General features: G+C 38.6%; 3 protein-coding genes and 1 long non-coding RNA gene across 7 annotated transcripts in view; 2 read left to right on the top strand and 2 right to left on the bottom strand.

Moving 5' to 3' along the window:
- The first annotated feature begins 1,911 nt into the window (after nucleotides 1–1,911).
- On the top strand, nucleotides 1,912–6,515 carry LOC103724130 (protein kinase STUNTED-like). Of its 2 annotated transcripts, XM_089929769.1 has the most exons (13): nucleotides 1,912–2,189; nucleotides 2,322–2,503; nucleotides 2,824–3,105; nucleotides 3,188–3,273; nucleotides 3,360–3,478; nucleotides 3,551–3,666; nucleotides 3,772–4,248; nucleotides 4,334–4,582; nucleotides 4,862–5,022; nucleotides 5,103–5,182; nucleotides 5,282–5,429; nucleotides 5,737–5,886; nucleotides 5,965–6,515. In XM_089929769.1, the coding sequence occupies exons 3-13, from the start codon at nucleotides 2,940–2,942 to the stop codon at nucleotides 6,214–6,216; spliced, it is 2,004 nt and encodes a 667-aa protein (XP_089785895.1). In that variant the 5' UTR covers nucleotides 1,912–2,189; nucleotides 2,322–2,503; nucleotides 2,824–2,939; the 3' UTR covers nucleotides 6,217–6,515. The 2 variants fall into 2 exon arrangements, with proteins under 2 accessions (XP_089785895.1, XP_089785896.1); XM_089929770.1 differs by lacking the exon at nucleotides 1,912–2,189 and having other exon boundaries at nucleotides 2,487–2,596.
- A 1,062-nt stretch (nucleotides 6,516–7,577) lies between these two features.
- Nucleotides 7,578–13,155, bottom strand: LOC103724131 (uncharacterized). Its single transcript, XM_008815292.6, has 3 exons — nucleotides 12,721–13,155; nucleotides 8,651–8,993; nucleotides 7,578–8,522 (listed from the first exon to the last, which is right to left on the bottom strand). The coding sequence occupies exons 1-3, from the start codon at nucleotides 12,787–12,789 to the stop codon at nucleotides 7,756–7,758; spliced, it is 1,179 nt and encodes a 392-aa protein (XP_008813514.4). The 5' UTR covers nucleotides 12,790–13,155; the 3' UTR covers nucleotides 7,578–7,755.
- Nucleotides 13,156–17,428: 4,273 nt separating this feature from the next.
- On the top strand, nucleotides 17,429–26,107 carry LOC108511914 (basic leucine zipper 23-like). 3 transcript variants are annotated; one of them, XM_039117983.3, is made up of 4 exons: nucleotides 17,429–17,720; nucleotides 17,828–18,661; nucleotides 22,923–22,974; nucleotides 25,735–26,107. In XM_039117983.3, the coding sequence occupies exons 2-4, from the start codon at nucleotides 17,851–17,853 to the stop codon at nucleotides 25,811–25,813; spliced, it is 942 nt and encodes a 313-aa protein (XP_038973911.1). In that variant the 5' UTR covers nucleotides 17,429–17,720; nucleotides 17,828–17,850; the 3' UTR covers nucleotides 25,814–26,107. The 3 variants fall into 3 exon arrangements, with proteins under 3 accessions (XP_038973911.1, XP_038973915.1, XP_088575122.1); XM_039117987.3 differs by lacking the exon at nucleotides 22,923–22,974 and having other exon boundaries at nucleotides 17,430–17,720; XM_088718996.2 differs by lacking the exons at nucleotides 22,923–22,974; nucleotides 25,735–26,107 and adding an exon at nucleotides 22,758–22,895 and having other exon boundaries at nucleotides 17,430–17,720.
- LOC149768139 (uncharacterized) overlaps nucleotides 19,639–26,470 on the bottom strand; it is a 34,852-nt gene continuing 28,020 nt past the window's right edge. The window contains exon 3 of the long non-coding RNA XR_016399987.1: nucleotides 19,639–19,967. This is a non-coding gene — a long non-coding RNA (uncharacterized LOC149768139). The remainder of the gene's footprint in view (nucleotides 19,968–26,470) is intronic.

Here is a 26,470-nt window from a genome sequence, read left to right as displayed (position 1 = left end):
CCGTTACGTGCCAAATGGACAATTCTGTAATCAGGTAGCAAGTTAGGATCTATGTAATTTACCGTCAGACACTGTCGGCTGATAATAAATTGCCAAGTCAACAGTTCTGGGCTTGGGAAAATTTTTATGTGCACGTAACAAAGACCTGAAGTATTTTTTTTATCAAAATTGCATAAAGAGTATAAATTTGCGTATACGTAGATGCAAAGATGCAAATCACAAGTGAAGCTAGCCTTTCACTATGGTCTTTTCAGCACCTGACATGTAACAACTCAAGACCTTATTTAAAAAGACTAATTAGAATATATTTTTTTGGTTTCTTAGTCCTATATAAGTACCCAAGATCTTCTCAACGAATAACCGATGTAGAACTAAATGCACGCCCGCACAGATCTTTACATATTCCTTCCGTTCAAGTCATAACATTCTTATTACACTAAGAGCTCAAATTCATTCAAATTTAATCATAAGTACCATGATCGACCCATGGTTAGCCTCTATGAACTCGTGCTGCAGTGTCTTCTAGTCCATATAAGCTATGAGCCGAGTTCGCTCTAATACCATTTATAACAATTCAGAACCTCACCCAAAATAACTAGCCGGAAGTTATTATTTGGGTTCATTAGTTCTATATAAGTATCCAAGATATCATCGGCGAATAATCGATGCGGTTCTAAACACACGCTCACACAGATTTTTACATTGACATATAAGGATGGACGATTCAGAATGGGTTGAAACTTGAAAAAAATAGAAAAAACAATTATTCATAAACTTGTTAGCTAATCTTTTTATACTTCGAAAATAAGAAAACATGTTCCTTAGTTCCCTACCAATTCAAACAGGTAGGTTTGCTATGGCATTGACAAGCTATCTAAAATTGAGATGATATGTGAAAATCTTATCGTGGGAACAAACATATTTTATTTACTTTTCTTCATAGACCTATATTTAGAGTTTTGAACATGTTTTCCTTGATATCACAATTCTTTAATGCTTATTGTCAAGAACCTATCAGAATCCATCTAGTTATTAAACCAATCTATGGTGTTGTTGCATTCATACTTTGATGTTGCTTTACAATTATTAAAAGAACCTTTTACCATTTCGAGCAACTGCAGCAATGAAATCGATATTAAAGATGATGCCCTCCAATATTTTAGTTCTGTCAATTCAAGTATCTGGAAGGGAATGGATGTGCATCTTAAAGGATCAGACAGTCTATTTAAGGATCGGCCTATCAGGCCGAGACATATTTATTGATGGTTAAATCAGAGTCATCCATCAAAGTGATCTATATGTAAATGCCACCTACATTCAGTGGGCGTCCCGTGAAGGAAATCAGCAGGGTCCATGTCCCAGAGAAATGGAAGTACGTCTAACATTATACGAGGACCCACAACCGTGCCCATGAGCCAATGTCCCAAAGCTGAAGCAGGTGTTGATGCGTCCCTTGTTCTCAACTCCATTCAATATTTCCAGCAGCCAACATTTTACCGATCACCTTTTTTTTAATTATTTTTTTTATTTTTTTATTTTTACAATGGCTGCTTATCCGATCCAGCCAACTGGATAAAAGCGAGAATGTGACAAAAACGATCCGGTCCTATTTATCTTTCAATATATATATATATATATATATGTATATATATGTATATATATATGTATATATATGCATATATATATATATATGTATATATATGTATATATATATATATATATATGTATATATATGTATATATATATATGTACTGTCCGAAAGATGCTGCAGTCTTCCATCTTTCAATAGATGTTGCAGAATAGGGGGCTTTTATTGTCTCTTTGTTTTTTTTGCCGTATCCAATCAATACAATTTTACCGTTGGGTCGCAACCCGCAGTACGCGAATCCCTTACCGCTGCGTCGGTCGAGATTGGGTGACCGGTTATCGCGGGTTTCCCGCGAAAAAGAGGGCTGGTATTCTGAACCGCAGGCATCGAATGAGCGCTCGCCCTCACCCTCCCACTTCCTCTCTCTCTCTCTCTCTCTCTCTCTCTCTCTCTCTCTCTCACCTTCCTCTTCCCCCGCCCGACCCGCCCCGCCGCCCCACCGGCGTATTTTGGACCCTGATCCGCCCCTCCCTCTCACACGATTCGCCATCCAAAAGCCCTTCTCTCAGTCAAGCGACGACCAATCGAGCATTTCCATTGGGTAGGTGCCCTTCTTTGTCCTTCTTCGGGGAATCAAAACCGGTGCTTATCGACTACTCCTGGAACTTCTCTCTCTCTCTCTCTCTCTCTCTGGTTTCTTCACAATCCGATCTTCTTTTCATTCTGGTAATAGGAAAGTGCAGCTTAACTAAGCTACGTCGTCATCAAAGAGCCACCTTGACGTTGTTTTTGGTTACTTAATGGAAGGGTTTTGAATGCGATTATAGTTGGAGTAGGTGGGCCGATGACATCTCCAGCGGCCGTTCTATTATTATAGAATGTCCCGCTGGAATGCGACAAACGAACAAGATTTAGGTAGGTTTCGGCTGATGCGTCTGTGTTTTGCTTGCAAAATTTGAACTTCTTCCAATTTCTTTATTATATTGAGATTTGCTTAAACTGAATGAGGTAAAGGATCCAAGTTGTTTTGCTTTAATATTTCGATTTGGAGCTATTCTTTCTCCTATGGATTCTTTTCTTCTTTTGCTTTTTCTTTTTTTAAACTACTCATGCTCTGTTTTAAATTCACTGGGGAGATGAATTGTGACTGAGTTCTTCTGATGAGTTTGAGACTCTTGCTGCCGATGAGATACCATATGTCCACATAGTGAAGTGGCTTTGGCAACTTGTTGCAGCTATTTCCAGAGTCGTATTATAGAGAATGGAGCTTTAGAGTGAGAGGAGCAAGTCTGCATCTCCCAGATTCTTGAAGGATTTGAATCCGTTGAGGGTTAAATACTCGAAACTGAAGATGATCATCGAGAAGGTAGCATCTGATGAGGAGAAGGGTGAGGGTAGCTGCATATTGGTAGGACTCTCATTGGATGCCAATGGCAGGGAGTTGCTTGATTGGGCACTCAGCAAAGTTGCCAAGCAAGACGATCGCGTCGTAGCAGTTCATGTCTGCCGCAATTCAGGTAATAAACATTCATTCAACTAGAATTTACTTCCATAGTTTATAGATTTATTTGGTCTGCTAATGTTCAAATCTCCTTTCAGAACTCTGCAACACCTCTACGTTTTCTCTGATCAAAGTTTTAGATGAATACCTAGCAGTATATGAAGGCTTATGCAATTTGAAGAAAGTGAGTCTTCTGTTGCTCTTGACCAAAACCTATGGAGTAATTTGTTGATAACTTGGCTTAGTCTTCCAATTATTCATGGCTTGTAGGTAGCTCTTGTGGGCCGGGTCTCTCCGGGAAGTTCTATTCGGAGAGTCCTGGTGAAGGAGGCCAAACTCTGTGGTGCCAGGACAGTGGTAGTTGGAGTCCACAATAACTATTCATTTGGGTAGGTGTAACTCCTACTTACATTAGGGGCCATGTCAAATCCTCTTCTAATCTGATCATAATTGTCGTTCAGGGGTTCAGCTTCTCTTGCCAAATATTGTGCCAAGAAGCTGCCTCCAACCACTAATTTGATTGCAATTCACAATGGAAAGGTGATCTTTCAAAGGGAAGCTACCAAAACACCTTCAGGTCTGATTTATCAGCCTCTCAACTTTCCCAACTGTACACATGACTGTAGCTTGATGATCATGTTTTTGTTCCTAGTCCTTACTTGGTTTTAATTCCTGGCATTAGGAGGAGACCCGAAGTCGACGCTTCGTAATGTGTTACATCCAAGTGTTAGCATGGATGCCAAAATAATTGTCCCAAGTTCGAAGGTTAAGCTCGACAAAGGATCCCCTAGGATCTCCAGTGTTGGATATAGGTGTGGACTAAACGAAGAGGTTTCAAAAGATCACAGCCTCGGGAAGATGGCAGAAGTTGGTCCTGTCTCTATTTCAGTTCTTGTAAGAAGGCTGCCAGAACAGAGGCCTGGTTGGCCCCTACTACGAAGAGCAGTTTCAGAAAACCTACAAGCACCAAAGGATGATGAAGCCCGGAAAATGTCAGTAGTCCAATGGGCTATGAACCTACCGAAAAGAGTTTCGCCATCTAATCAGCCGCGGATGGACCTGATCAAGGAGCTGAAGGTTATCCTAGGAACAAGTACCTCTACTTGCAAATGGTTCCAATACGAGGAACTCCAGAATTCAACCAATCAGTTCTCTTCAGGTTCCTCTTCAATGCATAGACCGCTTTCAAAGATAGAAATTCTGATCTAGATCCTGATTTCATTTATGATTTCAATTTTGAGCAGAGAATTTGATTGGAAAAGGAGGGAGTAGCCAAGTTTACAAAGGATGCCTTCCCGATGGTCAGCATGTGGCTATCAAATTGTCAAAATTATCTGCGGAAGCATCGAGAGATTTCCTTTTGGAAGTTGACATCATGACTAAATTACAGCACAAGCTCATGGTGCCATTGATGGGCATCTGTGTGGAGGACAACCACCTTATTTCCGTGTACAGCTACTTCTCCAAAGGAAGTTTAGAGGAAAACCTCCATGGTAACTCCATCAAAAACGTTAATGCGCTTCCTTTTAAGAATCATGAATTTGTGCATGATTGTATTTTTGTATAATAAAAATAGCCAATCTTCATCCAATTTAATTCAAAATTTATTAAGGTCTGCAGCATGTTGATCAGCATGTCCTCATTTTTATTGTATCATTTAAGTTTCTGATGTTTTAGAATGATATGCATATCTGAACTTTTGGTCCTCGTCAAACTAGTGTAAATAGTTCATTTCATGGCATTGCTTTTAACTGATTTTGATCGAAGAACAGGTAAGAGAACGAAGGCACCACTACCATGGGACATGAGATTTAAGGTGGCAATGGGGATCGCCGAGGCTCTAAGCTACCTTCACAATGGCTGCTCTCGGCCGGTAATTCATAGAGATGTCAAGTCCTCGAACATTCTTCTCAATGATGAATTTGAGCCTCAGGTAACATTCCAAACTCATCAATATTGGCATCTGAAACTTTTGTACTAGATTTGACAAAATCTGGTGTCTCTCTGTGACAGCTATCCGATTTTGGCTTAGCTATGTGGGCACCGACAACTTCAGCCTACGTAACACATGGCAGTGTTGTTGGAACTTTTGGGTATGCTTCTTTTCCATTAAACTAAAGTCCAATTTGTAGTGATTTTATGTGATCTTCAGTAAATGAAAATGATGCCTTATTATGTGATTGTCTCCACAGCTACCTTGCTCCGGAGTATTTTATGTATGGGAAGGTCAGTGAAAAGATTGATGTCTATGCCTTTGGAGTTGTTCTACTTGAACTGTTGTCAGGAAGAAAGCCAATCAGCGATGATAACCCTGAGGGCCAAGAAAGTCTGGTCATGTGGGTGAGGCCCTTTTCTGTCACAGCACATAATTAGTACTTACTGCACAAAAGCTCATTGTTCTGTTCTTTGTCGGAGATGTCACAAGACAATCATGGATTTCCTGTCGCACCAATATCATGGAGGGATTCGTGATCTTTTGTAGTTAATTTGAGAAATTTGCTATATTACTCTTACCTTTTGTCTTTGAAAAACGTTTGAATCTTTACACACACACACCAAAAAGAAAAAAAAAACAGAAAATATTTGAATCTGAACGAACCAAATTCAAGACAAGTTTCCTAACCGAGTGTTACTTTCTTTTGAGTAGGCAACACCAATACTAGAGAGAGGGGATGTTATGAATTTATTGGATCCCAATCTCGATTTGAAGCATGACGAGGTTCAAATGAGAAGAATGGTTTTAGCTGCATCTCTTTGCATTACAAGGGCAGCTCGTCTCCGACCTCAAATGAGCCAGGTAATTTATACATATCAGAAAGGTTGTCTCTGTTTTCTAAATTTTACGTGGTTAATGTTGAGTCCTTTTAAATTACAGATTCAGAGCCTTCTCCAAGGAGTAGAAGACATGGAGGCATGGATGAACTGCCTCACTGATACTGCTACACTCAATGAGTTGGATTGTCAAGATGAGGAAACCTATCCAGCTTCAAGCATTGGGTCACATTTAGGCCTTGCACTGCTTGATGTGGAAGACGATGCATCGGTCACCAGCTTCGAACAGAGCCAACTAGGTTCCTTGGAGGAGTACCTACGAGGAAGATGGAGCCGCTCTTCTAGTTTTGATTAGCTTCCCATTAGAGAAATATGACAGCAATTCTTTTCTTTTTAACTTTGCGTGCTTTGGGGCATATTTGTACAGTATTAAAGCCAGTTGCAAGACTTGCAGATCGCTGCTTGGTATTACGCAAGCTTCCAAAGAAGGTGATGACATGATAATAAGAGAGACGTCAACAGGGCAAAGAGTAACAATAATCCAAGTAATCCTCTTCTTTAGCATCAATTGTTTTAATGATGTACTTAACGATGTCCAACATGACTCATTGTTAGTTTTGCTATTTGCTATAACTAAGATATGCTTCAAACTGATGAACTACTCCATTGTGAATAAAATAAAGCATATAGAATGCTTATCTGCAGGGCAACATGAAGCATGGCGATTCAAGCAAATTTCAAAATTAATGACGAGAGTTCGCGTTAAGTTTTTAGGTACGCACACGATCATATGATCCTCTGCATGTATTCTCCGCATAAGGCAACGGTGAGCTCGGATTGGAGACTTTGATGAAATTTGCTTCATAGTACTGCTACTTTCCGCATTGACAGTCAACTCGATTACAATAAAAAAAAAAAAAAGACAGTCAATTTGGTAGTGCGGGCTTATGCTGGATGCTATGAATAAGGATTCTTTTATTAGACTTTGAAAGTCTTTCCAACGCATGTAGTGATAAGTATATTCTAATCTAGTTGATGACCGAACTGAAAACAACCCTTGTGGTAATGGCAATCCAATACCAATTTGACCTTCTCTCTGTCTTTTTGCCTGGTCTATAATGGTTGTGAGGCTAGGACGGAGCAGGCTGCTGAGTGGAAATTCATCGGTATTCAAGTCCTGATCTGAGATATCAACCGTGGACAAACTTAGATTCAAGCCCTCAGCTGATATAAGCTTGGAGATTAACCAGCGCACTGATAACTGTTTCAGGGGACCTTGATCTAATAAGTGGTGCGTCAGAATTATTAGTAAAACAGGAAAAATTCTCCCAGGTCGTCCCGTCTCTAAATTATCCACATAGATTCTCCATCTCCAGCTTCCCATAGATTTCTCTCCCTGCCTCTGCCTCTGCCTCTGCCTCTGTCCATAAATTCTCCTTCCCTCCACGTAATTACTCTTTTCCTTCACGTCTCCAAGCATCCTGGTCAACCCAAAATGCCATTAGCGACGTGCGTGGATATTTTTCCTTCAGCCACCTCTTTTGACAAATCTTTCATAATGAACCAACTAAATGCCGCCGCAAGTACTTTTAACAAAAATGCCACTGCAACGGCGCAACCACAAGTTGACATTGGATATCTGCTCTCACTATTGCAGCATCACGCGACTTGAAATGAAACAGGATCCAACGAATGGATTCCTGGACAAGAATGAGCTATTGAATCTATCATATAATTTTATTGATATGCTGCCCAACTTAAAAACCCTGAATACAAATTACTCTCAGCAGCAGCCCCGGAGAAAAGAGAAGAAAAACTGATTGCCATCCCACCGTCGCCCATCTCGTACTTATTACAAAATGCTCTCGTACAATAAGCATGTTCCTCCACAAGTTCAATATGGAATCACGTACGGCAGTTGATAAGTATCAAAGCCAGGTAGATAACAAGCTTGAGGCTGCATGGAAGATGGTACACTGCTCCCATGACTCAACAAGCCTTCCTTGTGGGCTTCATGCATGTTGGAATTAAGACTGGAACGGCGCTTTGAGCACCCAAACAACCAGTCTTGGTCGCTAATATCTGAATGCTCCAGCTGCAATGGTGGAGGGTTCCAGTTCATTATAAGTTCTCTGAACTGCCCTTCCATTTCATGGATCCTCCTATTCCTTTTTGAGCTAGACTTGCTATAAGGAGATTTTGCTGCTTCCATTTCGAGGGCAGTTTCTGTGACCCTGCCAGAGAAGCATGGTTCTTCGCTGGTTCTGGTTCTGGAAAGCTCTGAATCTGTTTGATTCAACGTTGGCACGGTGGCAGGTGGCTTTAGAACCTTCTGTTTCACCACGGGCATGGTGGCAGGTGGCTTTAGATCCTTCTGTTTCACCACGGGCATGGTGGCAGGTGGCACTGGATCTTTTTGTTTCGCCGCAGGCACGGTGGCAGGTGGCTTTAGATCCTTCTGTTTCACCACGGGCATGGTGGCAGGTGGCTTTAGATTCTTCTGCACCACGGGCATGGTGGCAGGTGGCACTGGATCTTTTTGTTTCAAAGTTGGCATGCTTGCAGGTGGTGTCGGATCTTTTTCTTTCACAACTGGAATGTTTGCCGGTAGTGTTGCATCTTTTTGTTTAATCAGTGGTAACCTGATTCGAAGGATCGAACCTTCACAAGGAAAAACAAAAAGGTAATATCAGCATCTCCACGAGCACGGTACAAGCTCACCTAGCACACAAAATAACTATGGAGCCAGATAGGGAAGGAAAAAAAATAGAAGACAGAAAAATACTCACCATGGCTATTCTGGTTGACATTGGGGACCACAAGCTTCCTCCTCTTGCTGCTGTCCTGAGAGCTCTCAGAGGAGTCATATATATTCTGAATAGAATATGGCTGCTCATGCTCTTCTGTGAGGCCACTCCCCTCCAACTGCTCAACAGCACCAGCAGCAGCTTTTGCTTTTGCATTGTAGCCGTCCTTCTGATTCAGCTGGCTCCTTTCCTCATACTTTCTCTTCTTGTGGCTATGTTTTGAGCGTTTAGATTCCTCATGCTCTTGACCAGCTTTCTCCCTCTTCTCTTTCTTCTCCCTTTTCTTTTCTTTCCTCCTCTCCTTCTTCGCCCTTTCACTTTCTTTCTGGTACCTCAGTGCACCAGAACAATCATCAATTCCATCACAGAAAAGAAAGTGGGAAAGGAAAGAAGAACCAAGGACAATACATCATAACAACACAGAATGCTGTTAGAGCATCCATTTTTTGAGAAAGCAATCTTCAAGACATGGAATAGTAAGATGACATCCAAGAAAATAATGTGATGTCCACAAATGCAAAATCATAAGAAAAAAGTGTGTCGCTTTGCATAATGAAAGGCTCTTCCAGCAATTCAAATGTTACACCTGTAAGAAAGCCACTTAACTGTGCTACGCTATAGCAAATAGTGAGAAAATCTCCAAAGCCACTAAGAAGCAAGTTCAGGTTAGAAAAGTTGCCACCAGGCAAGTTGCAATTCTCAACACCACTCATAGACAAAATGTTTGACATAGATTTATATAATACAAAGCCTTTCAAATGATACAAATCAGGCATTTCACATTGCTCACATTACTCTTCAAAACATGCTGGCAGCTGCCAACAAATACTACACTTCCAATAGCATGCTGCACAAAAGGAACTATCATCCAACAATCTGCAGCTCAACCACAAAAATTAGACACTTAAAAATCTATACAGGTAATGCAAATCCTTGTGATCTCTCTCATGCACCTGCAGAGACCAGCTAGAAGGAAAACAAGAGAGGACACTATCATGGCTAAGAAAATTAAATAGGCAGGTTCAACCTCGAAAATGTAGACTTTGGATCCACCTCCAATAAAGCCTCTGGTTTTTAGCTTACAACATAATGCCCAATAATAACATGATTGAACAATTAACTGCATTATTTCACCTTTCAAGCAGAAGATTCAGCAGCTAACTGGACAGATGTAAGTGCCAGATTCATCACCAAAGAAAACAAAACCAACATCCTCTAACAGAACTTCAACGTAAAGCTTCATGAGCAGCCATATCATCTTCAGACAACATCAAAATACTGCACGGAACTCCAGCCGCCAAATAATGCATGATGCAACTCTAGACATTACATTTCATGCCAATATCTGAAACATATCGCTAAATTGGATTGATGTTTCAGGCTTATCAAACCCACAAGGCAAGCTCATGCCATGCATGATTCTCACAGTATCAAGTAGGCCTGATGTGGCCTAATTTATATTTGTATACCCCAAATAGTTGAGAACATGGTTTAAAGCTCCTTCTGAAACTCAACTTGGTTGAAACTAACTTGTAAAGCCAAGTTTAATGTATCTGAAGGTTGCTTATTCTAATTAACTGCAATTTCTTCATTTTTTTAAAATGTTAGAAATCTAAACTAAGCTAAACTAGAATTTCATAATTCTAAGAACAGGCGGAGGCACCTAAAACTAAAATTTCTGAAATAGATTTGAGTGTTCATATTTCATTCACATTTCTATTTTCTGATGATAGATTATCAAATGATATAAAAAGATCTAAACATGACTCTTTGAATGTTCTTAAAAAAATATTTTTCTTGGTTGTTTCAATGCTAAACGATGGAAAAAAAAATTCATCCAAAGGTCCTTAATATGTTTTCATGCTATGTCAAATTTCTTATTTTTGATAGGATTTTATTTTGCTTGCTGTTTTTGTTCTTTGTTCTAAGGGTCCATTTACTAAAAAAATCTTGTGCTTTTGGAAATTACAAATTATGATTTTAAAAACGTGCTGGCGGTTGGTCGTCCAATAAATTTTCAAAAATCTCGCAAATCATGAAATAGAAACTCTACTTTTGTTGAATTTTCTAATTTGGGCTCTCCTTTTTAACTAAACACCTAGTAAAAATCCCAACTCCCAGAATCTACAAATTTTGAATCAAGTGAAAAAGAATAAGATCATGATGTTAAGATTCAAGAAATCCCAATACAATATTATTTTTGATTGTCATCATTTCACTTCTTGACAATTTACAGGGAAACTACCAAAACTAGAGAGAGGCTACCAAAACTGACAAAATTGGTTCTCATTTGATCCATCCGAAACCAAAACCAAGTTTTTGAATCTTTGTTGAGACAACAATCCATTATTTGAATTTTCTGGATATCATAATAAGGAAAACCCTAAGACTAATTCCATATCTTCAAGAGTTGCTTGGCCACAAGCAAGCAGCCCACCTAAGACAGTAGAGAACTCCAGATGTCAATGCAACTACAAAGTCTTCAGCAAGTCAGGTTCTCATTATTTAAGGGTTCAACAAATTCTACAAAAGATTTATTGCAATATGCAACTTATACATCCCTCATCTTTTTCTCACCTCAGTGCAGATCACAAACTCATCTATGTCAAGTTGGAGATCTTGTTGCAACATTATTTTCACAAACATGAAAATCAAAACATGTATTGCACAATGTAAATTGTGTGAAGCATGACAATGAATATATCCAAATAAACCATGCATCAAAACTGATTAAAAAAATACAGTAATCATACATGTACTTTGGCATGTTTCCATGAAAACCTTTTTTTCTTTTTTTTTCTTTTTTTTACTGACAGGTTCCAATCAAACAGGAATTTAGATAACGCGATACACCAATGCAAATTGTATGACTGTCTGTCAAGATGAACAATGATCACACGTTTCATTTATACCACAGATTAAACTAGCATCTGCCAAGCGAGAATTTCTTGCATAGAAGTCAGGAGCATATCAGAGCCCAGAACAGTCCCCCAACCCAAACTACGCAAAACTGGACATAAGTTAAAATGGTTTTAAACACCTAGAATACAGAGCATATATTGGACAATCCAACTATGAGCACCTCCATGCCCATAAGCCCCAACCACTACATTGGATCATCCAATAGTAGCTTTCTTCATCTTTGCTTGCATCAATCCATATTCTATTTGATCTTGTTAATAGTTTGACAGCTATCTCTATATACAGTCAATCCTGTATTGAAGGAAGATCAAAAAGCTACTAATAATCAGCTATTGGAAACATCATTTCCTTATCAACAAAATTGTGACACCAAAAAATTCACATTGCTGAAGACTCCTCACCTGAAGCCTATCATGTCACCACATTCCACATATGGGCGTCACCACCCTGATATTTTGTCAGAGATTGATAATTTAGAGAGGTTGAAAGATGGGTATACTGATAATTCCCCCTGACAGGTTATTGTTGAACAACCACCACAAACATGTGATCAATGCACCTAAACATTTCCACTACTCCAAAATGATCACTATAGATCAAACTAATCCAATTGTAGCTGCTAGAACTTTCCTCATGCATGACATCAATAAATTTGGGACCTCAAGAAAAATAATTGTTCATAAGGAACATCTTCACATTCACATCAACAACGTGATATTGCCGCTAGCATGACTTCATGGCAACTCATCTCCAATATGAAACCGAAGGAAAAACCATATAATCCCGTCCCGCCTAACTCCATTCAAACTGATCAATTGCTTGTCTCTAGAACCCAAAGTGGGAGTTCAAAACAATTAACAGAAAGCCAGAAAAACTGAAAAACCACCACCAACTACGGGAAAGCCCAAGCTTAGAGTTAGTTATATTATTTTCTGCCTTGATTAACATATAGATACATGATTCTACACGGCTTGTATACAGATTCATCAGTTCTTCTTCAATTAAAAGATTGTTATTTTTCAACGGTATTCATCCACAGAAAGGGAGCCCATCCAACGAACCGATCAACCAAAAAGGAGTCGAGCAAAAATGCAAGTAATCAATCGCAGTAGCATTAATGCTCAACAAACCTTAATCGATTCGATCAGGCCCTCCTCGTAATATGGAGGCGGTGGCGGGTACGGAAAGCACCGAGACATCACCGCCCGCCTACGATCTTCCGTCCCCCTCGATTCAAATCGGTGGCAAACGCAGCAAATCGGCCCCCAGACCACTCAGAGAAGGCCAATACCTGCGCCCAAATCGCCTCAAGGAACCAGAAAAAGCAGGAAGCCGGGGGTTATAGATCTCCAGAAACCGGAGGTTATAGATCTCAAGAAACCGAGGATCGAACGGAATCAAAATAAAGGCGGAGAAGAGGATCTGGCTCGATCTCAAGATTTGAAAGCGATCCCGCGCGGCGGGGGGGGAGGGGAGGGAGGAAGAGCTTTTGGAGTGGGGATGGCGGCAAGGGTTAGGGTTAGGGTTTCCGGGGCAGAACAATCCCTCGAAAAAGCAACCCTCAAGGGGGTCAGAGGCAGGGGCTATTTATAGAGGGTGGGGAGAGACCAACACCGTTTTGGAGACTGGTAAGCTGCGACGCGCCTTTTAATTGGGTCCCGTTAGCGTGCAGAGCCATTGGTGGGATTTGCGTGGGTCCCACGCGGAAATTTGAAGTTTGCGGAGCAATCTGGTACACGCAATCCGTATTCCTGCGGGCCAGGGAAAGCTGCCGAACCGCCTTGAGGTTCACGTGAAATGCACGTGAGTGAGGTGGATCCCAGCAGCGAGTGGTCCATAAGTAACCATAGCATGGATTTGGCTTATAGGGGTGGAATTTTGCAACAACTACAAAAATATTACTATTACAACCTTTTTAATTTTCCCAACTCAATGAGTAATTTATTTAATCCTCTACTTTAATATAGGGAAATAAATTAAACATTGTCTTGTGAAAAATCACAAATTTTAGTAATAAATCTTGTATGATGACAAGAAATTTATTTAATTCAATTGTTTGGGTTTTTCAAATGGAGTTGTCCACCGTAACATTTTGAGAGGTTCTAATTGTGTTGATATAGTTTTCTAAGTTCGATAAAATTATCCAAAAGAAAAGGTATTGTGCCAATAAAGAACTCTTCTGACTTGTTATAGGTTCGAACTTATTCAAGTAATCTGGAAAACCTCAATTGAGGATTAAGGTTTAAGTGAATTGAACTCCAATTATTCTGAACCTTAATCATGCTATCATAATATTATAAATAAAATAAGTTTAATTCAAAACATTATAATTGAAGCTCTGGATCAAACTCAGCATGCATATAAATATTTAGAAAGATAATATATGTCAAAAGTTTTTTCTTTTCTAAGACATGGCAGGATGCATCCACCATTTGCAAAAATGCATAAATTTTGTATACTTTAAAATTGAAAGATTTAATTATTACTTGCAACATTGCACCTTTTCATTGAGAACCACATGTCTTGACATTTTGACCCTATCCTTGAGAATCCACTATTATGCTTCTTATGATAATATTTACTATCTAGTTTTTATTGACATATATATGCAATAAATGAAAAGCTCGAACGCAAAATAGAGAAATCGAGATCATATATATTAAATAAAAGTCCTCAATGCAACTCAACTTCTTTGTATTCACAAGAGAAGTGGCATCTTGAAGAACATAACAAAAGCATGATTTTTTGCCAAGCAAATGGAGTGTGGGATAGAAGAGAAGAGGTCAAACTCTAGAAGAGACAGGTAGTTTGTATAAACCAACCATTTGATCTGAAAAGCTTTTAATTGTCATGGAATAAATCGACAGTAAGCATAATATATACGAGAGAGAAGAGAGAATCCAAATACAAGAAGAAATGGAGCAGGGCATGCAGATTTTTTGCTTCTCCTCGACATTGCAAAAAGGGTGTAAAGCAAATAGGTTTGGAATCACATTTTAAGCAGGGAGGAATCCTAATGAGATTTAAAAGAGCAGGCCAATAAAAATGCCACCAAAAGAGCGCGCGCGCATATATATATATATATATATATATATATATATATATATATATATATATATATATAGAGAGAGAGAGAGAGAGAGAGAGAGAGAGAGAGAGAAACTAGGCTTGATTGGTACGGATCTGGGGCCAATAAATATGTATAGCCAATCCTATCAAATATTATTTGCCATTCATGTTGGAGTTTGTTTGATTAAAGAAAGAGCAGTCTATATCTTGTTGGATGGCCAAAATCTTGAATACACACCCACATACACATGTATGTTTTGAATCTTCCTAGCAAGTCAAACAATTTAGACAATTTTTGTACATGGGGAGAAATGGGTTCCAAAGATCAATTGAATTGCCAATCTACAACCAAAAATTTGAACTCCAGGCTACAGTGGTTAATTGTCATATCTTCTATAGTCTTGCTTCTTCATTACACATTACAATCAGTGTATGTATGTGAATTTCACTGAAATTAATGCATTTGGATTATTAACTAAAATAATTAATTTTAAACAAAAATCATCTTGAGAGGCAGGATAAGAATCAATACATACATAAATCTGAATCCACTAAATCGGAGTTACATGTTAAGGTATTACCAATAATCCGTTTGCTTTGTAAAGTGGTACAATATTAGCCTTGCTCCTCTCTTTCTTTCAAAAAATACAAAAAAAAAACAAAAACATACAATATTTTTCTCGAGGACCTTCAGTGGACACGGCTTCTACTTGAACAACAAATTCTTCACCTGAAAATACTCCAAATTATGGAGAAAATATCAGCACCTAGGGCTCCAAGTTAGTCATGTAAAATAATTACTTTATTATAACAAACTGATTGCTTGAATCATATCTATTTGCATCAAGTCAATAGTCAATCAAGTTAGCTGACACTTGTCATGTGCCTGACAAGCCACACCACTGGCTGTTTCGTTTCCAGAAAAGTATGACTAACGTAGAAGAATTGAAAGGCTTCTGTAAGCTCCCGGATATCCTGAAGTAGAGTGATTTAATCCAACTGATCACTGTTGCAGCATCTCCTCCATCCATAGCTATTTGATATTAAGATGATGTATAGCCATCTTTAAGAAGAAGAATGAAACTTTTAGCCCCAACATAAATCATCTGACCATTGCAATCTCTAAAGATGAAGCCTGCTCCCTCTCCGTGATCTCGAACCAAACCATCAAAACTTAGCTTTGCGACACCTCACGGAGGGAGCGAAGCTATAAAGTTTTCGGTGGCTCGTAAAAACCCGAAATCTAAGAAACTAAGCATCACATCAGTGACTATGGACTAGAATACTATTCGGTTCTGAGACATGCATGAGCTCTTCATCATCAGTTGATGATGATCTGATGAGAATTCCAATAGAACCAGGCTAGGAGCATAAGATTGTGGGTTGGAGAAGTTGCTTGGTGTTTCTTGCCAGCGGACAATGAATCAATGAGTGGTCAACATCCCTTGCAGCAGTTGGGCAATGATCCCAACAAGCAGTTTGACTATTAAGAAGGTGCCTTAGAACTAATGTAAGTTTACATGGTAAGCGCAGCCCATGAAATTTTCCGCCAAAAATGTCTTAATACTGGGGACTAGGAACACATATCCAACTAAAATTTTGTCTTGCGGAGGCATTGATATATTTTCATGTCATCTTACTAGTGTCACTTGACTTTGATTAATACTGATTTCTCTGCATCACCCCATACTAGATTAAGAAGTGGTATCAGAATTTCTGTAATCCGACTTGCTATCTCAGGAGGAAAATTATATCTAGCTTATGAAAAAGAAAACTGCCGTTGACCATATCACAATCAAGCACGTCCCAACTTCAGAAGCCCAAATGTGTTAAAAAAAATTCTCTGAAATTGCTTCTCAAGCCTCACTTCAGCAAATTGCAAGTGATGTCTCTTGCTCCTTCTAACGATACTCTAAATGCCCTAATTTATTAGACGCTGGTGATGTCACATTAGTTTTTATAAAATATTATAATAAAGCAACGTAGTAATTGCCTATTACCATTCATCTTCTTGGGAAGGAATTGAAGTAATCTTCTTGGGATGGGGTTCATAATCTGAGACCATAATTTTCGGTTGATTGCTGCAGGAAGGCGATACATCCGTGATACGATAGTTATAGGAGCGGAGCTCAGCGCGATATGGGAGGGTATCACATATGCAAGATCTGTTCTAAGGGCTGGTGAGATTATCTTGAAAGGAGATTCTGCTATGGTGATTGATTGGATTCGGAATGTTGTGCGATAGGCTGACGGTCATCCTCTTCTTAGCAATATACAACGGATGGTGCGAGACTGTGACTCCTTTTAGATTGCTCATGTATATCAGAAGGCGAATAGAACGACTGACTAAGTTGCCTTCTTTGCTGTCCATCATTCTGAAAAGGTCTCATGGACATGAACAGATATTGTACCTCTTTTTTAGGCCACATTTTGTATCTTGACCGAGTTGGTTATACTTAAGCTAGGTTTACCGGAGCGGCCTGTTTATAAAAAAAAAATTTCGAAAATTTTGGAGCGTGAAATGTGCTCATCGTGTTGCGGTGGACGCCGTCAGCGGTCACGATTTACCAGTAACAAACGGGTTACTATGAGTAATCTTGGAAGGAAGGTAGCCAGGGGTATACTTACCGTCTCTGGGGTCGGGCAACGATCCCAATTTCCCCTGGACTCTGGAGACTTCCTCCCCATTTAATTCCCACTCCCCCTACGATTTTTTTTTTTTTTTAATCCAGTGGGTCCCAATCCATCGGAATAGATATTTTTACTCGCTCGGTCATTACCCGGAATTCCCCTCCCTTCCACGGCCGCCTCCCTTCTTCTCTCTGCGTCTCTATGCCAGCCTCTATTCGAGAAGCCTTCTTTTAATGGCCGCGAATACTCGTCGCAGACTTGTGCGTGCCCTCCAAGCCCTCTACTCTATCTCCCGTCAACGAGGGATCCATTAAAATCGCGACTTTCCCATTCTTGGTCCGGGTTGTTTCTAGGATTTCATTGTTCTCAGATTTCTTCTTCGAAAAATCCGTTGTCTTCAATCGAATTGAGGTCTCCTTCCCTGTTTCTGGTAAGCAAGATTTCTCTTTTCCCATCTGGATTGTTCCCCAAATCCAAATCTTTACATTCTTTCGGCCCGTTCTTGAATTTTGCGGCTTCCAATTCCCGCTGAAATAGGAATTCTGCTGCCCAATTGGGCCATGGACGACTTGGACCTCGACTTCCCGAACCCGGAAGTGTTCCCGGGCCCTGATGTCGGGGACCAGATGCCCGGCAACTGCTGGATAGATGGCTTCTTCGACGAGAGCGTCAAGGACATGCCCCGCCACTCTTGCACCCACACCCACACCTGTAATCCTCCGGGGGGAGACCTCTCGCACACCCACACCTGCTTCCATGCCCACACCAGGATCCTCTCGGCTCCTTCCAATGAGACTTCTTCCGAGTCCGCCGAGAAGAGCTCATCAAAGAAGAGACCAATTGGCAACCGAGAGGCTGTCCGGAAGTACCGCGAGAAGAAGAAGGCTCACACGGCCTCGCTGGAGGATGAGATTGTCCAATTGAGGGCGCTCAATCAGCAGCTGATGAAGAGGCTGCAGGGGCAAGTAGCTCTGGAGGCAGAGGTGGCAAGGCTTAGGTGCTTGCTTGTCGATATAAGGGGAAGGATAGAAGGAGAGATTGGGGCCTTCCCTTATAACAGGGCAGCGAGAATGGGTGGGGATTTGGTTTCTAATGCAACCCAGGGGAACCTTTTTGGTGCTCACATCATAAATTCGTGCAATGTGCGCTGTGATGACCAGATCAACTGCATGCAATCAGTGATGCAAGGCGAAGATGGGGATGAAGATGGTGCATTGGATGGCGAGAACTTTGATGCTTGTGAGATTGGCAATATTCGGTGCATGGGGAGTTCGAGTACAGGATCTAAGGTCATCTTGACTTGTGGCCATGGCAATGCGAATGGAAATGCGATGGCTGCTGGATGTTCGTCTAAGGCCAAGAAAACTAAAGGTCAGTTCTGATTTACCTTTTTCTTTATTGAAAGTGCTTGTTGAATATTTTAGTGGTCTTCTTCTATTTGATTAGCAGGCATTTGAACATTTTCCGATGTCGATTAGTTATTGAATTGCTAGAGTGATACATGTAAAGCCTACCCTATTTGATGTGCTGGAATTAGAAGCACTAATCTGGTTGTCATGTATTTCTTTTCATTTCATATGGACTTTGGGATGCAGCAAGCTTCAATCCTCCAAGTCCATGTGCATTTTTAGGGAATTAGTCATGGCATCTGCAGTAATCTACCTCCAATGGAAAATCCATTGGAGCTACTGTTAAGATTTTTGGGAGCATTGATGTCACCTTAAGTAGTCGGTGATTTTAGGCAATCCTACTTTTATACAGGACATGATATTGGACTTTAACCTTCTTCAGTAAAATCATGAACTTGAAAACTATTGAGAGCATTCAAGTTATGTGAAATTGGCTTGTTAAGAAGAATCTACGATTTCATACTTACAAACAAGGACCTCGTGTCCACCTCCAAGGGTATAAAATAGAAATACTTATAGGAGTCTAATACATGTCAGTCTGAGGTGGAAATGTCGTTTGGTGGGATAAATTGCAATAAGGCAGGATAAAGGGGTTATATTCCTCACTATCTTTTAACCGAACAAATCCTCTACATACGGGGAAAAGTGCTATATTTTGTACCTTCTTACAACTTTATAGTGAGTTTGAAGCTAAGTTAGTAGTAATTTTCTCGAATTGATTTTGATGGCTTTCTATGTTAGATTGTATAGAGGTATGAAATTTGCTATTTTTAGAAAGTCTGAACTCTGAAAGTATCCTAGTTGAATAAGGGGCTAGCGGACAAGTCTTATTATGTATTTGGCTATAAAAGAATAGAGAGAAGATCGTCTAACAAGTTCAGTGATAATCAATGCAAAATAAATTCTTTTCTACTATCATTACTTCTAACTTCTTCCCCGTATTTTTCTTATCTTCTATTCTATTTGTTACTTTCTCTTTGAAATAGCAATTAGATAAACAAAAGTGATCTTTAATGACTACATCATTTTCAAATCTGATTTAAACTGTCCCGTAACCACTCATTATGTATTCTTTGACCAATGGGGCTACATCAAGGTTTCCTAGTCCAAGACATAAGAGCTGCTTTCAACCTGCTGCCTGATGAAAGCTTCTTTGACGAGGTTGTCAAAATCATTCACCTATACGCAAGCACCCCGATGGTGGCCCTTGCCAGCCTTCTAGTCTCGACCTCTTCCACACTCACTTTAGTTAGATTCAATACCAAAACCTGTGTAGAAGTTCTGAATTAGACAAGTATGAGGTACAAAGACCTGAAATGGTTTTCATTTGATGTCTTTTTTCCAACACTAATTTAAAATATGGAATTTCTAATTAGAAACTATGTTTTATTATTTCTTCAAAAAATTACAAATCAAATAGACTTATTAATAAAAATAGCTATTTACTTACAAGCAAAGTAGGAAAACACTTTAATGGCTGGACAAGTGACTTCTGTGACTTTGTTGCTAATTTAGTATTCTTAAAGAGCAAGTATGTGTAGTACACTGGAGAGTTAATCTCCTTGTATTACCAAGAAAGATACATTCCAGGATGTATCTGAATTTGTACACATAAGACACTCCTATTCTTATCACTTTTGTTATTTTCATTTTTCTTTTTGGCACATTGGGAGGAACCTTAGGTGCATACAACCAATGTAGTCAACCAAAATCATATTTACTTGAGGAAAAAAGGAAAGAGGAGGGGGGGGGGGGGGAGGGGACACATGATCTCCCCAAGACATCCTTTCCGTGCTAGCCCCAATCAATGGGTTGATTACGCTCCCCATGTTGCAACCTTTAAAATTGGTAAATAGTTGGTCTCTTTGAACAATGAGTTTGACCTGCTATAATATCACTAGAAGTGATTATTTTTTATTCTTTTAAGAGATTGATCAAGAATGTAGGTGTTAAATTGACTTTACAATATGCCATTTCTCTAAAACCTTATATTAGGAACTTTGAATAAAACATGTATATTTGAAGATCTTAAACAAATAATAACTTTCAAAACTTTTCTTTTGTATAATATAATATCATATTTCTATAAATTTTAATGAAAAGTATTTTTTTTTAACATATCCTTATCTCATTTGCTCCTTCTTGCCAGATCAGACACTTGGACATGGGTTCGAGTCTAGTTCTTGTGTCCATGCCAATGCGACGCTGCCTATAAGTCCATCTTTTCCTCCAGAGTTTCTTTAATGTTAAAGAATCTCATCCATATAACTCATTAAATAACCACATAAAGGATTTTACTAGGTTATCTTATTGATGCAGCTTCGGGTATCTATAATGAAGGGATTGCACTCAACTCAGAGAAGCATTGTCTTCGATTATGTTCAATCTTTTCCCTTTTCCATATAGAAATAGCTCTAGTCATTCGTCTATTTGTGTCCCCTTGCCTGACCGTCCATATGTATGTTGCCCCTTTGTTGTCCATCCTAACACCCTTAATTCAATGAAAAACTCTAGTTTTCTATTCCTTTATCTAGTTGATGAACAAGAGTATTTCTAATCTTGATTTGAAACCAACCTCCTGTATGGATCACCATAAGTTGCAGTATTTTTTGGTAAATATTTCGAGCAGTATGGTGGTAATATGCCACCACCAGGATTTGAACCTTGGACCCCACCCAACAGCAAGTTTTTAGGTGAGTGGTGTCAACCAGCTAATAGCTGTTGGCCACAAGTGCATATTTAATATTACTACTATTTAGACATTTTTTGATGGAATTTTGTAATTTATTATTTCAAAGCTGTTCATTAACGATACTTCTGCTATTTGCTCCTATATGGATCATCCCTCCTTTAAACTTTTTCCCTTTTTTCCCTCTAAATCCTGCTCCTTTGTTTTTTACTCCCTTTGTTTTTCTATCTCCTAGCTTTGCAGATGTAGACCTTTTGTTTTGGACCTAAGCTTTTTTTTATTCTTTTGTTTCAGTTGCCTCTGGATTCTCTACCTTTTTTTTGTGCTTGGGTGATTCCTACTTATTAGCTATAGCCCACTGGTTGATAAACTAATTTTGACGATTTTAGGTCAAAGTTAATGCCAATGAAACACTCAAATATTACATAGATTATTGTTTTTTGGCATTCAGCCTTCTCCAACATACACCTCATATCCTCTGCTGCTCCATATTTCACCGTTTAAACCACCACATATAAATATTATTTTCCCTTGAGAATTCTTTGCAATAATTCATCATTCTCTTCCAAAACTTGCTTATTAACTTTCTCCAGTTTTGTGCACTGTGTATCCATTATTTCATCTCATCTTATAATACGTACTTAATACCTATTTACCTATAGCACATAGTATCCTCATAAGAATTCTGTCTTTCAAGTCCATCTACCATTATTCCTACTTCATTCGCTTATTCTCATCCCACTTGTAGCCGTGACCAATCTCCTTAGATATTTCTGCTTCCACAAGCAAATAATATATACTATTGTTCATGTTGATGTATGCCAACACAAGATAGTTGGGATGAGTCTTGATGTTTATGGTTGTGGTTCATGTTGATGCTACTCCTTCAATGTCCTGACTCTCTAAGAGATAAATTGGTCTTCCTACTAAGAGACAAATTGGTCTTCCTATTTTTAGGACTAGCTCCTGTTTTCTTTTTGTTCCCTTTGGCATTTTGCCACATCTCTCCTAACCTTCAAGCTACAACAATAAATAAGTACCTCAGAAATAAAAATATTGAAAGAGATTATAGAATATGCCAACTGACTTGCCTTCATGTTTAATATATTTATATTACCCTGAACCTAATGCTTAGTAACTTCTTTCTGCAAATTGCTGTCTTTTTTTGTGCGTTGCATGCTCCCACTCCTACCTTTGATCCATAGACTCGAAATTGGGTGATAGATATATGTCAGAAAATTCACATAGTTTTGATCACTTTAACTATTCCATTTTCTGACATTTGAATGATTCTTTTTCTTTTTATTTCCAAAATGTTCTATGAATGTGATGGCTACGATCATTTAAACAACTGCAATCTCTATTGTAGAAAACAAAAATAATGACAAATAAAATGAAAATGATAGTGATATTTATCTCTAAAAGGCTGCCTAGTCCACTGGAACATGCCTGACTTATGTTTGAGCTTAAAAGCACCCAATGTTGATGGAAAGGGACTTGAATAATAGCAATGATTTGGATTTTGTTTTCCTAGCTCATTTGGATCGGGCAGAATTTCTGCGAGTCCAGAGAAATGGGCTAGAAAGGTAATTTGCTTCTTTTTCTCCAGTTTAAATCTAGCCTTATTTAGTAACTGAATCTTAGTTTTCAAGAGTGCTCCCTATTGTAATATAATCTGAGTATGTTATATGCTTTGAGCAAGCCTAAAGTTGATAATAGTCGTTTACAATCTACTAGAGAGTCAAGTGTGATATCTGCCTATATACAATGTGCAATCCACATATCTATGCAGAAAGTGTTTGCATATGTATCATTCATGGACTACAATGACAAATATAACCTTATCAGTCGATGTCAAGATGATTTCAGTCATAAAGTGCAACATTAAACCATAGTCACTTTACAAAAGGATTGACTCTTCAGCAAATATACATGATCTTCAACCTGACATCGACCATCCTAAAGTTTTAACAACAATCTTAGGCCAATTTGGAGTCTGAATGCTACCAAAATGTAATCATTTAATTTAAATTGGTATGTAAACTTATACCAATGTTGTTGTAAGAGTTTCAATATTAGGATAAATGAAATTGGCATGAACATTCAAGCGTGTTGTAGTCATAGGAATACAATTACATAAAGCAAAATCATATAAGTAATTGGAAGAGCACATTAACATCCGTTCTATAATGGTTTAGTTTATACCAAAAGATCCCATAAGCTCCGCTTTAAATACTTATTATTAATATGCAGTCTATAAATTGGCTGAAGCATTATTATATGGTCTGATCAACAACAGTGATCTTTTTCTGACAATTAAAATATAATCATCGCCAGTTATGTCTTTAGATTCCATTTGTCAAAACATGGAGTATGGAACGAAAACTGGCTGATACTATCTGTATTGGCCAATTCCAACTGGTAGTGTCATAAACAGTCCAGTGTTGAACCTTAGACTAGTATTCCTGAAAAGGCCAATTCACTACTAAACTTGATCAATATAAAAATAACTGATTGGAGTGGTGGGTGGACCAGTTGTAATTGTCATTTCATTATGATTCTGCTTGGATGAGGTTGGTTCGATCTTGTTCAGGCTATTAAAAGTCTTTCAGGTGATGATATCATCTCTTCAATCATTCTCTTTATTCTAATACTAATAAAGAAGAGATGAAGCAGAACATGGAGAAAGGAGGAAAAAGAGAAAACCTAACATCTGAGCATGAAATATACTTGTAACATGGACTTCATTTTGGCAAGGAGCCATAGTGTTCTTGAAAAATGCATTTATAATAAAGGACTTCTTCAGGATGTTGCTTAAATCAATGTTAGAGCTTGAACGCATCCAGTTGGTTTTGTGTCTAAGCTTATTAGGCTTTGCCTTCAAACTTGTTGGCCACCTCCGTGTTTTTTTTTTTTTGGTGTGTGTGTGGTTGGTGGGGGGGGGGGGATGTGGAAGAGTTAATGACAAATTTTTAGGAGAGTGTAATTACTTGGATAGAACAAGCATGTCTTCAATTGCTTTTGGATCTGACTGGGAATGTGTTAATTATAATTTTCATCCTAAGTTTTTTCTAGGATGTACGCTTTTTGTGCAAAATCATAATTGTTTATATGGCCATAGGAATTTTTAATGCTAAACTTGCTTTTTACTGGATTCTCAATTGGAAAATAAACAACTCTGGTAGCTTTATATTTCAAGTTGGACAAAGAATTTCCATTAAATCTTTAACACCAGGTTTCAAATGTATGTTGATGATTAATTATTGAAACTGATGATCCAAACAATTGATTATAGCTTGCAATTAAGTGCCCAAAAACTAAAGAAAAAGTAATTAGTTTTGGAGGTCTCTTACCTATGCATCAAATTGAGCAAAGAAATGTATGACACTGTATGTTAGTGTGCTAAATGTATTATGGAACATATGAATTGAAAGTCAACACTGTTGATCATGATTTACGCATCTTAAAACAAGCATATATTATCAGAAACCAAAGATGAAAATACACATTTTGACTACCTTTTAAATGATAGGTCTTAGCAAAATCATTTACAGTGCCATTAAAACCATTGATATTGCATTTAGGGTGTCAGTGGGGGCTGATAACTTACTAAATACCCAGCTAATTAGGCCCCCCTCCCCCACCCCCCACCCCTAAAAAAAAAAGGGGGTGGGTGAGGATTGTGTTTGGATTTGGATCTAACACATTTTAGGTTTGGGTATGGATAGGGCCAAACTCTATACGAACCTAACCTGTGGATGCCCCTAATTGCATTCACTTTATCCATAAGTAGAAGACTTCATATGTGCTTTTTTAAGATCTGGCGAATTTCTGTTTTCTAGATCATGATCGAAAGATGCAGAACTTTAGTTCGAATGGCTTGTCATGAATTTTGTATCTAGTAAAATGTTAATTATTTAATGGCAAGACTGCTATCTTACTCTTGTTTTTTTTTTCATGCAATTTGTTTAAGAAATTCCTTGCGTTTTTCAATAATATCTTTTTCCACTTCCATTACCGGTGTTATATAATTCTCAAGTTTGTATTTCATGATCAAGGCCATTCTGCAGATTTGATAAATGTGTTATCTGACATGAACATGAGATTTTTCTGTTGCTAATACTATATTTTTCTGTGAGTTAACAACTTGTTACCTTTTACTTTATTTGCTACCAATTTTGTTACTGTGTGACTCTGATGGTTATGTAATTGCAGATTGAACTTTTTGACATCCTTGGTGATGTGGTATCCTGTTCATTTTTGTTTTATGTCATTTTCTTGTTTGATATAGCAGAGCTTTTTTAGCGTTTTGTGTCTTGATTCTTGTGATGGTGCTTCTTCTTCAGGATCATGTGCAGCAGCAACAACAGATGGTTGACCATGTTTGGCATGAATTTAACACAATCAGTTCAACAAAGTGTCTGAGGGAACTGTACTGCTGCATGCCTCCTATCGAGCCATTTGTCTTGAGCTTTAGAAGATAGGCATCATTGGTATTCTTTTAGTGGATTTTGGCTTGTTTCTTTCGATCTCATTGATCCTTCCACAACTGCTCTTACCTTCAAAGATTGTTTTTGTGTTTTACAATAGGAACTAGTGAAACATGTGGTCTAAGTAAGATGTCTGTGGTGATAATTTTACCATTTTGACATGATAATATGCTGCCCTTATTGTTAAACGACTATATCATGATTTTTAATCATCGTCATGATTTCATACTGTCGCAGCTCAAAATGTGGCCTGTTGGTTACTCGGTCATTGAATTGCGGGGATGCCAACTAGTTGAGTTGGTAAAGTCGCTAGGGGAGGTGCCATTGAGACTGGTTTGACTCCCACCGACTCTGAATTCAGGGAGGCTTCCTCCTATCCCAGTTATCAGAATGGGAGGAGGATGATCCTCTTCCTCAAAAGGAGGATGATCCATTTTGTTTTATATGGTGTGGGCTGCATGACATGTGGACTAGTGAGGTGATTACTGTGTTTCTATGGTGTCTATAGGCGCATATGCAGGATCCATTTGATTTATCCAAATATTTTATGCATATTTTCTCAATTTTTTTGTGTCTTATGTTACTGAATTAC

Source organism: Phoenix dactylifera, chromosome 3 (assembly GCF_051530095.1).
Source record: "Phoenix dactylifera cultivar Ajwa chromosome 3, Ajwa_hap1_PhDact_Kaust_v1.1, whole genome shotgun sequence".
Lineage (NCBI taxonomy): Eukaryota > Viridiplantae > Streptophyta > Magnoliopsida > Arecales > Arecaceae > Phoenix > Phoenix dactylifera.
Note: the sequence above shows the minus strand (reverse complement) of the source record. Positions and strands in the feature narration are given on the sequence as shown.